Source organism: Falco punctatus, assembly GCF_963210335.1.
Source record: "Falco punctatus genome assembly, chromosome: 6".
NCBI classification, from domain to species: domain Eukaryota; kingdom Metazoa; phylum Chordata; class Aves; order Falconiformes; family Falconidae; genus Falco; species Falco punctatus.
In genome coordinates this window covers 91072978-91085104 of record NC_137585.1, presented here as the reverse complement: position 1 = coordinate 91085104, position 12127 = coordinate 91072978, and the positions used below count along the sequence as shown (strand labels likewise).

At 36.3% G+C, this 12127-nt stretch overlaps 1 protein-coding gene across 1 annotated transcript; it reads right to left on the bottom strand.

The window, feature by feature from the left end:
- Positions 1 to 7911: 7911 nt before the first annotated feature.
- Positions 7912 to 9021, bottom strand: LOC308065519 (regulator of DNA class I crossover intermediates 1-like; the record flags this gene model as incomplete). Its single annotated transcript, XM_080391579.1, has 2 exons — positions 8862 to 9021; positions 7912 to 8135 (listed from the first exon to the last, which is right to left on the bottom strand). Exons 1-2 carry the CDS (start codon positions 8995 to 8997, stop codon positions 7912 to 7914), a joined length of 360 nt encoding a protein of 119 aa, XP_080247705.1. The 5' UTR covers positions 8998 to 9021.
- Between the last annotated feature and the right edge of the window lie 3106 nt (positions 9022 to 12127).

Genomic DNA, 12127 nt, shown 5'->3' with positions numbered 1-12127 from the left:
CCACAGTATGTCACTGCTGCTCCACCAGCTGACCAAAGAAGTTCACTTTGGAAAACAAAACAAAACAAAAGGAAAAAAAAAAAAAAAGAGAGAGAGAGAGAGGGAGAGAAAGAAAAAGAGGAAGACAGCTTCTTCTGTTCATAAAAATAGTTTGTTCTTCAAGACTAAAGTTCTCTCCTGTACTGAAAGCTCTAATAAGCTCTGTGTACTGCTTAATCCCTGGTCTCTTTAGGAAATTACTTCCATTTTCACTCAAGGTCAGTAATCCTAATTCAGCACAGAAATTTTTTATTCAGCTGTCAGAAGGCCTGTCAGACACTTTCTTTTGCCCATACTTCCCTACCTCACTTCTGATAGTAGTGGTTTTGAAGATGCTATCATACTAGCATCATTAGCATGAAAGCTTACTTGGCTCTTAATCTAGCATTTTCCTTGCTTTTCTTTCTAGGCTTGATCTACTGACTGACCTTTCAAAAAATGTGAGCAAAAAGTTGAGAGGCTTCTGAAACAAAAAGAAGTGCCAAAGGTGGTCATTCAAAAAACACCCTTTCTTTAAAAAAAATTGAGCAATACTATCAATAGAACTTGCAAACTGAAATGTAGTACAGACAATTTACTGGAGAAAAATTCTGTAGTTTTGCTCAGCAAATACTTGGAACTGGAAAAAGATCCTAGAGAACTTAAATGAGAGTGTCCTCTACTTACAGAAACCTCCCCCAAACAATTTTAAAAGACAGAACACTAACAAGAGCTTATTTCTGGAGAAATTTGATAGATCTACATGAGGAAAGTAAAACCAGTTTGTGAAGCAATTCAGATGTTGCTTCTTCACTGCAGCTGAACATTTGGTAACGCTAAGTAAAAGTTAATAGTAGATGAGGAAATAAGACATCTAGAATTTTTAGTTAATATTTATTTATCTTGAGGTGCCACAGCTCTCAGATGTATGCACATGGATTACACCATCAGTGTGTTACAATGACATTAAACAACCATGTAAGTTTATACCCTGCTTTTCACCAACAGTGAAAGCAACTCCCTTCTCAGGAGAACTCTCAGCTCTTGAGGTGTAAGAGGTATAAGACGGCTACAATGGATGAAAACAAAACAAGGATGATACAAAGAAATGGATTTGAAGAACTGTGGGAAAGGAGATGTTAGTGAACCATGAATGGTCAGCGGACTAAGGGAGGTGCCATAAGCAGATGAGTGCAGGCCTCAGGGTCTATGTAGAAATGAAAGAGGAGGTGTAGGCGAGATAAGGTTACAAAAGGCTTTAATGTAAAGATATTAATCAGAAATTCACCAAGATATACAGCAAGGTGAATGTTATTGCCATTTTAGGTTTTGCTGGAGAAAGCCAGGCAAAGCTGGGAGAAGAGAGAAAGAGAAAGTTAAGGCACTAAGACAGGAAGCTGATGTGTTCATCTAGTTATGATGTGGTCAGTGAGCTTATCAGTCACTTGACTCCCCAGGCAAACAGTTTGTAGGTACTTCAGGAACAGCAAAATAATATATGGCCCTTTTATGGCTCTATCCAGTCAAAGCTAGAGACTGACTGACAGGTACTTTCAACCAGATGGCAGACTTACAGAATGAAAAGAGTGAAGAAAGATTAGGCTTGTAATACCACTAGATCCAAGGCAAGAGCCCCTGGAAATAAACTGAAATAAAATGTTCAGTACAAATATGTCTGGCCCTAACCTTCTGTGATTAAAAAGATTTTTAATCAGCACATACAAAAAGAAATATATTCTAGTCTTCTATCCCTTCTTTTAAAAACAAAGTGTGTATTCTCATAAAAGTACTTTTGAACCAATTCTAAAAAAATAAATAAATAACAGCTGTAGTAGGATCATATATGAAACAGAAGGAAAGAAAATGCTTTGTTCCTGGAATCCCAAATGTAAACAATGTAGGTGGAGAAGCTGCTCAATTGCTACAACATCAAGGTCATCAGACACTTGCAACAGTGACTCATGAAAGCTGGGGTAGCTACCCTCCCTGGGCCTCTTAGTAAATCTGTGCTTCTCGCTCAGGGTGAATTCAGTAACACCATCATGTTTGTGATGTTGTGAAAAATAGATTATGGTTCCAAGCACCTGCCTAAAATTAAATTTTGCTTTCTTTCAGCAAATTTAAATAGCTTACTATCTTCAGTCTTTCCATATAATTTCAATTTCTGTTTATTTGAAAAGCACCAAAAATCAGTGAAAAATCAAGTAGCAATAACCTTCACATTATCTTAGCATTTTCTTAAATTTGACTGTTATTTCTCTCTTGAATGAAAAATCATTGCCTACCTATGCAATGGCTTAAACAGCTCCGGAGGCATTGTATCAGACTTCCTGAAAATGCACTGGCTTGGAGGTATTGTAATCCAAGGGTCTTGATCAGAACTATTTCCTGGCTGAGGAAACAGTAGCAGCTGTCAAACTCTGAATATACATAATAGTTATAGTGTTTAAAACTTTAAAGCTGGGTTTACAAACAATATATATGTTTCTCCACTATTTTTACTTTTTTTTATCTTCATAGTAGAAACCCAAACCTTACAGCCAAACTGAGTTCTGTACTCATACTTTTCCATATTTGCCCATCACTGTTAATATGCAAAATGTCCTTTTAGCACCCCATCCTCCCATAGAATGAACAAGCTTGATAGACTGTAACAAGCTGAAGTTCCACTGAAGATCACATAATCATAGAAAGCTGTTGTCTGGAAGGGACCTAAAGAGATGCCTAGTCCAACCTGCTCAAAGCAGAGCCAGCTTCAAGGCTAGATCATTCAGGATTGTTCAGGACTGAGATTCCACAACCTTTTTGGAGGGCCTCATCTGGTTCTTAGCTACTTTTCTGACAATGGTTTTTTCCTATACAAACAGAATTCCCATTGTTGAAAATTGTGGCTTTTACATCTTGCCATTGCACCGCATACCTCAGGCTCTGTCCTGTCTGTAACTCTGTTTGGACTGTGGAAGACAGCAGTTAGTTTGCCCCACGCCCCCACAGCTTTCTCTTTCCCAGGCTATGAAAGCCCTCTTCGCTCAGTCTCTCCACATTCATCGTGTGCTCCAATTCCCTAAAAATTTTTGTGGCACTTCATTGGTCTTCCTACAGTTTGTTGATCTCTCTCTACTGGGGGTCCCAAAACTGGACACAATATTTCAGATGTGTTCTCATGTATGCTGCTCAGAGGGAAGTTATCACTTGCTTTTGACTGCTGGGTATGCTTTTTCTAATACAGCCCTCTGTGTAGTTGGCATTTGCTGCTACAGGGGTGCACTGCCAACTTATAAAACTTGTCCACCGGCACCCACAGGTCCTTCTCTGCAAGATTACTGCCTACTCAATCAGCCGCCACGTGCACTGATGTATGGGGTTATTTCTCTCAAGGTGCAGGGCTTTGTATTTCCCTGTGTTAAACTCTGTGTAGTTCCTGGTTGCCTTCTGCTTGTCAAGATCCCTCTGATTAGCAGCCCTGCTGCTGTAATGATCACTGTCAATATGGTGTCATACATGAACCTGTTGAGGTGCTGAGGGTGCATTCTGTCCCACTGTCCAGTTCTCTAATGAAGATGGACTGGACTTATTATTAATCTTTGGGGATCCCTGCCATTACTGATCTGTTGCCAATTAGACTTTGAGCATGACAGTTAAAAGCCATTTTTTTACCCATCTTACTATCTGCTCATCTGGTTCATACCTCCCTACTTTGGGTACCAGGATTTAATTGGGAAACCTTATCAAAAGCCTTCCTAAAGTCAAGGTAAATATTATCTGCTGCTCTCTTTTATTCATAGAGCTAGTAAAAGAGAATCAAGTTCATCAGGCACAGTATAGCCTTGGTAAATCTATGACGGCTGTTCCCAGTCACCTTCTTGTTCTTCATGTACCTTGGAATTGGTCTAGCTCCATAACCATTTCAGGGACAGAGGCGAGATGATACTTCCCCCGATAATGCTTACATTTTTGCAGATGGGCATAACATTTGCGTATTTCTTGACATTCAAAAGCTTTCCTGATCACCACAGTCTTTCAAAGATGATAGACATCTGCCCTCCAGTGGTGTCATTCAACTCCCTCAATATACTTGGACGTGCCCTGTCCAGTGCCATATATTTCTTTATCTCTAGGTTACTAAGGATTCCCTGACTTGTTCCTTCAATACTATTTTGCACCACTCTCCCCCAATCTCTCTACTGAGCTTGAAGATATGACAGTGAGCAATCTTATCAGAAAAGCCTGAAGCAAAGTAGATTTTGAGTGCCTCAGACTTTTCCATGTCCTTTGTCACTGGGTCTCAAGTCTATACAGCAGTGGAAAGCATTTTCCTTGGTTTCCTTTTGCTGATTACACACCTATAGAAGCCCTCCTTTGTGCCCTTCTCACACTTGTGAGTTTCAGCTCTGACCATCCTAACGCCACCCCTCCAAGCTCAGGGGAAGCTTTTATATTCTTCCTGGGTTGCCCATCCCTCCTTCCACACCTCCTTTTCGTATTTGAGCTGAGTCAGGGGTTCCCCGATTTAGCCAAACTGGCCTCCAGAACATACTCGTTCTCTTGCACATTGAGGTGGACTGGCCTTGTGTTTTGAAAACATATTTCTTGGGCGCCTTTTCCCTCCAGGTCAGCTTCCTGTGGATTTGTGCTTACCTGTTCCCTGAACAACTCAACATCTCCCTTTCTGAAGCCCTGAAGTACTCCTTCCTCACCTCAAGACTTTAAAATATCATTGGTAATACATGTAGAATTTGTTTAATTATTTTCAATAAATAATATATTTTATAAATATTATATTTGCTATTACTTTTCTAAGGATGATTCTTTTAAGAACCCAAAAGTTAACAAGAAGAAAAAAATAGTAACAGGCATCAGAAGAAATAACTTTCAATCATTTCTTAAACTTAACTTGAATTAAACAGCAGGCTTTTCTCAATCCTTTTGGGAGCATTGAGAATACTGTAAGAACTATGTTACTAAGACAGTGTATGATTACAAATTAGGTCATGGTGATCACCTGGGATCATACGATAACCAGTTAAATTAATTGTACATTTAAGAAAGCTGTATTTATAATAGTATATACATTTCAGCTTTCTTTAACCAACTTTACAAGCCAGAAACAAAAGAAAGCCAGCGGTATGTGACTCACTCTTTCTGCAGATATCAGCGATACTGAAAGCTCAATGAACAAAAGCTCAAGTTAAGTGTATTTCATAACAGTGAAAGAAATATATTTGTATATATGCAATATTCATTGCCAGCAGCATACAAGAAACGTTAATCATTCACAATTACCTTCGCCATTACATTAATTCTACATCCCAAATAAATGAAAGTTAATTTAAAATAATTCTGTGGAAATGACTAAATATTAACCAAACCTGGTTTTGCAGCTTCTCTTCATAGGTCTGTTCCCAAGTGTTGCCCATTAAGTTTGTGTTGAAATTTTCTTCTGAGAGTTGTGTACAGTTAGAGGACCAAAAATCAGTAAAGGGCAATGGAGAGGCACTAAAAGCTCTTGTTATGTTGTCTTCATGTTTCATACTGGAGTCAGCATACATTAATTCTGTTACCTGTGATAACTAGACAAAACATAGCAAAGAGGTATTTTACTTATCTAAAACTGTTTTGATGTAAGCATAAAGTTCAAAGTAATCAAACCTTTTCATATCTTTTACATCTCTGCACATATACCATACACAAGAGAAAATTTTCATGGATTCTGATACAATATTTTCATTAAAAACATAAGGTAATAAGGGCTTATTTCAGTGAAACACATAAGTACCTACTTAAGTTGAAGCATACATACAAATGTTATCCTGAGGACTGATGGGTATAAATATATTTTTAGCTTTAGATGTGTAGGTAAAGCTGACTTGGTTCTTAAGTGGTAAAATGAAAAATATTTCACTCCATTCTATTGTAAAGAGAACTCTAGCATGTTGTGATACCAACAATGGTACCACAAGTAGATCAGAACATGAAAAATGTGAAGGCAAAACTCATGAAATATCACTGTATCCACAGCTACATGGAAGTAATGCCTGTAATCCAGTTTATCCAGTGAAAGCAGCACAAACTACTAATGGACTGAAAAAGCCTTGTATATTAATTGCACAAAATCTTTGTACCACCAAACTGTGAGTCTCCAGAAAGCTGAAAATTATATAATTTTATAGCCTTTCTTTCTGTTTAATAAAGTGGATGTATTTTAATTTCTTAAATTGGATATACTTCAATTTATGAAGACTTAAAAACAGCCCTTTGCAACACACAGGCCTTAGACTTCCTTTTTTGATTGATACATTAAATTAGCTAGCTTTCTGTGTGTGCGCCCTGCATTATGATGTGTTTTGATGAACTGATGTAAATCTATCCATACAAATGGAGGTTGAGGAGAAACTTAGGTATCATTTTGATTCATTATTTCTGACCACACTAAATCTGAAATATGTTCTCTCTGTCTTTGAGAAACAGATGAAAAATAGTCATAAGGGAAGGCTGACTTAATGTGATATCCAGAAAAGTAGTGGTAGCTCATGGCAATCTTGGCTGAAACACGTTAGCCAGCTGAACTTTTCACCTGTACAAAATAAGTCTTCCTGACTCAAAAGAAAGGAACTTCTAACACTAGAAAAACATCTGTCTTTCTCACTCTAGGAAAACATGCTTTGGCATTATGAATGGACCAAGAACATGCAGAACAATACCATGTAAGCATCTTCCACAAGCATCTTTTCTTCAGTCCTATCTGATATGAGCAGCAGGAGTCAGTGGAGCTATATTATCAAGCAGGTCTAATTAACCTAAACTAAGTGTCTTCTAACACATTTACTTTTTTGTTGTCTAGTCAGGTTTTTTACGCAACAGTGGAAGGGGGGAGTGGGGGGGTGGGAAGCCCAAATTCCATCTAAAGAATGTTTTCGACTGTAACCTCAATGAGTGTTTGAACTTCCCAACTGTATCTACTTAAAGTTCTCTTAAGTTCCTCTTACAGACTCACTTCTGTCTATGCTTCTCACATTTCATCATTTCACATTTCTGCATATTGTTTGTAATTTACCTGCTGTTGGCCTCAGTCTCTTTCCCATAATCTCTGTCCTTTCTGACTAGCTTACAGCACAGATATTCTTAAATATTTTTGAAAATTCCTAAAACAAGGTGAGCTTTTCAGGAAATACTTTAGAAATAGCAGGAACAAATATAAAATATGACTGGCAAATAATATATCAATATAGCCTTCAAGAGGAAGTCTTTATATCTTTCAGTATCCATGAAATTTTGTCACTTTTTGAAAAAAAACACTTAAAAATACAGTCATTGCTGCACATTTTTAGCTTTACAACACTGATAACAATAATCCTACTTACATTATGCTGATATTTTACTTTCTCTGAGAGATGCTGCCTTCTGCTGTCCAATACTTGCTTTTGTAACCTTGCAAAATGAATAAAAACAGCCTATGAAGTACAAGATATAAGATCTGTAAGATTAAAAACATTCTGAATATTAATTTCAAAATAATTTAAGAGTATTTTTCCACACATCCTAAAAAGGCCTGATTCTTTCTAGCAGTTAGAAGCAGCCAGCATGTGAGTCAGTCACTTTAGGTTGTCTGATGTTGGATGGGAAAACAGTGTTAAGTGGAAAATGCTGTTTGAATAGCCTGCTCTGTAAGATAAACTTAGCGTATGTACCTGACATGAGCAAAGAAAAATTATTTTTAAAAAAATTTCTCAGCTTCTTGTACAGGTTTTTTATTTAGCATAGATTTATTTACTCTCTCATAGTAAGAGTATCACTGGAATGCCAGGACTGACTGTAAATTTTCTTCTTAGAATGATCTGTGTTCACTTAATACCCCAAATATAAGACCATCATGAAACACCTCTTCATTATAGCTTAACTACTGCCTGTTTTATGTAAGTACCTGTTCTGGATGTCATCTAAGTTTGACATATGTTGTGTACGTAGTGGTGACATTGGAAGCTCTATGTTGTGCCTCCTAACAGGTATTTTCACATCTTTAGCGATATCAACGTGGACTGGCTTTCTCATGTTCTCTGCAATGAAAATACTTAAAATGTCAGCGCTGGGCTTGGAGAAAGTTTGGAGCTTCCTGAATTTTCATTAGAGTCCAAAACCTGTTTGTTTAGGTTTCTTAATCCATTTAAAGCCATATTTTTTGCTTTCTTTGTTACTAGCAATGCAAGAGCTCTTGTTCTAAATGGCATTGTAGTATAACATTATTTACAGTCTGCTACTGTGTGTAGACAGGCTCTGTTGCCCTCCTCAGTCACCTTCTAATCTTCCTGAGCATTGGACAACAAATTCTCTACAATCTGGATTACGAATATGTCACAGAGGATAAGATTCATAGAATCATAGAACCTTTTAGGTTGGAAAAGACTTTAAAGATCATCAAGTCCAACCACATCCTTAAGCACCACATCTACATGTAAAGAGTTAAGATTCAGGTTGTAGAGTTTTTTTAGGAGTTTAATAATGGATTTTAAGAAAGATACTCTGTGTAGAACTGACAGACTATTCCAAATGCTCCCCAAAAGTTATGAAAATGGAAAAGGGAAAAAGAAATGGATATAGGGTAAAATTAATGAAAGGAATGAGGAAGGTGGTGCATAAGTGTACAAGGCTTTAAAGGTGAAGTAGGCAGTTGCCAAAGTTATTTGAGTCCTCTAACAGCCTGACTTTATTCAACCATAATTTTTGTATATACATACAATCTTTTATTTTAAAAATAAAACAAGACTTATTTGAGCTTTAAATTATAAGCGGAAGAACAAGAGCTAAAATAATAGCAGTAATAGTTAAGGATAACTGATCCTGTTAACTGTGAAGTAAGAACACTGTTACACTAAACTCACCAGTGTTGTCTTTTTTGTTTGATATCTGATTAACAACATATAGATTGAGGAGATCTAAACTGACTGCTGAACTTTTAGGAGATGATACTCCCAGAAGCTTCATCTTTGATTTAAGTTTCCTCTTTTCAAAGAATTCCTAGATTTTTTCAAAGAGAGAATAAGTTTTTGACAGAAGCTTCAACAACACATTAGAAGCATATGCAATTCTCCTGAAATTAGCATGAAAGACTTAGTAAACAATTCCTAAGAATGAAAGCACACAATTAAATCTCTCTGAATTCTCACACCCTGTCTACTGTTATTCAGTTTATTTTTATTGCCTTGAAATAGACCGCAAGTATAATTTGGTTATATCCAAAGTAAATCACTGTTCTATTGATGCCAAAAACTCAAAAACTTAGTCCTTAAACACTCATGCCTCAAACTTTGTGTATGATCATTAAAAATATTTCTTTACAATAAAAGACATACTGAAATGCTGCAAGGAAAAAGTCTTAAAAAAATTTTACACTTGGGCTTTTTAGGCAGCTTATAAGTTAGTAGGCAAATAAATCAGCAAGATTTCACACACAGAGCCATCTTTAACGACACAAAGAGATTATTGTTCTCCAAATTTGTCTTTCTCAACATAGAAAATAGTCTTGTGACAAAAAAAAAAAAAAAAAAAAAAAAAGTATGGAAGAAAAGTCTCTAAGAAAGGCTTTTTGTTGCAAGGAGTAAAGAGCTATGACCGACACTTTGAATATATCAGGCAGATAATTCTGGAAAATTTAGGAAACAAAAATCTCCACTTTATAGGAGACTATTCCTAATCATCCTAAAATCATTAGCATCAAGCACAGTAGATGAATAAATAAACTCTGTAAGATTTCTTTATTTTAACCACAAGAAGGATATTGAAAACTGAAAGCTATGCCAAAACACAAAATAGCATTGGCTTTTCTTCTGAAACATTAACTCCTCTCATGATTGCAGGTTACATGTAACTAATGTACCCAACATGTTCATAGGTAACTATTTTTCAGTACAATTTGTTATATCACAATCTTTAGCTTTCTAGGATTTTATCATCTATGGGAAGTACCTGTTTTTCAGATAAGAATATCTGCAGTAAAAAAAAAAATCAGCCTGTGTACAAACCAATACTTCAAAATTCATATTGCTTTGGAGTCCACCCCCCCAAAATGTATCCATGTCCCTTCAGTGTCCCAGGTATTTTCTTCCCATCACATCTAAAGTACTAAATTATTATTAATTGTGTAATAACAATTACAAAATTACCACTTTGTTTAGTAATTTAGTACTATGTAACTAAAACCAATCCTGTCTTGGACCCCTTCCTGTTTCCTCACTTCCACTGAAGTAAATTATATAATTGTAATGTAAATTATGTGGCTTAGACCAATAAATCCCTGAGAAGGCAGATATTTTGCGAACTGACAAGCCTCCAGGAGACTGGAAAAGTGATGGGGACAACAAGCTGCTGGTTGCTCCTACATTCCCGTAAGTAAAGGTTTTCATTTCAGAGATTTTCTCCCTACTCTCAGCCTGTTTTTCTTCCTCCAGTATATGCCAATGCATCTGCTCTGGGCATTGGGGGTACCAGCTTAAGTGGTGGAGTTTTCCTATACCATGTCTTTCTTCCCTGCTGCTGAGGAGGAAACTGACTTCTGTTAATATGGTTATAACTATTTTCTCTTACTGTTTTCTCTCTTTCCTGTTTGAAATGTCTTCTGCTATGCCAGGGATAAATTTGATTCTATTCTTTCACTTCCAGATTCAAAATACAAACAAGCTGGTCCAGTTTTCCAAATGCCAGAATAAAGTACTTCAATAAGCCTAACATTCTTTTATATAGCCCAGAAAAATAGCTGTGTATATGTGTGTTAGGCTAGCTGACCACGTGGTTGTTATTGTGAGGATTCAAGCAATCCCATGTGTCAGCACATACCAACAAAATATAGTAATTCAGTAAAACTTGATTTGGGCACATTCATTCATTCATGTCTTCTCCTACTCCCTCCTCTTCTTGCTGGAATTCAGTGTAGTAAATGTAGAACAAGACTTCTGGCCTAAAAGTTACATTCAGTCAAACAAACACAATACAACTGTATGCTGTAGTTTTTCATAATGCTTTGAAAGGTTTTCCTAAGTGAATCAACTAAAATATTTCTATAACAATATAAAATCCAAGATGGCTAGAACTGTTTACCTTTTGCTTTCTCTTTTCTTGCTTTAATATGACTCTGCTCCTGAAAGATGAAAATAATTATTGTTTTAATTGTGTAAGTATAATCTTGAGTCATGGCTTGAATTTCTTATCAATGGTATTAAGAATTTAGGACACAAATATGTTATGTTATAATGGATCAAACCTTCAGGTAGTAAAGTCAACATATCTCTGTTGAAGTCACTTTGATTCTGGTTTACTCAGGTAAGGATAGGAGCTTCCTTATTCTACCTTAGGGCTTCCAAATACATTGAACATTCAGAAGGAAAGGAAAAGCTTTTAGACATTTGATCTCTAATGGACCGTTTCATCAGTTCTTAATTTCTTAAAACTTTATAAGAAATTTTGGTCAATATATTCATTTCTCCTAATTTTCTCTGTCATGCTGCAACATAGTTACAAAACCATATTACCAAAGAAAACAAAGGAGCACAGTACAAGTTTCTATCTTTTGGAACGTTACAGAATATTGTGAACATTTTGTAAGAAAATAGATTGTCACTACAAGTTTTATTGAGCTGCTGCTGTTTGTGCAATATATTATTAGACTATGTATCTCACTTGTTAAACAGTTTTAAATGAATTGCCTACAAGATGTGGTACATAAAATTGGAGCTCTGGGTCACTGTTGTGTGCAGGATGAGTATGGCTGTAATCCTTAGGTCAGTAAGATTTGGACTTTTTTTTTTGAGAGTTAGAAATATGGAGTATCCTCTTGGAATTACATTTTTTTTTAACTGTGCTTAAAGTTAGAAAACATGTTCTAAACATATGCACATAACATTTACCCTTGTGGTGGGTAGAAGCCGCAATAACGGATAGTTTTTCTGACACCTAAAATGCAAATCCTGACAGATAATTAACAGCAGCAGAAAGCAACAGGATGATTTGCTATTTGCTAAGGGAGTGCAATACTCCCACACACTGCTTTTTCATACAGACAGAATAGTACGATAGTCAGGCATTTACGACAAAGTTGGGGTTGGGTGTTTTTTTTTTTTTA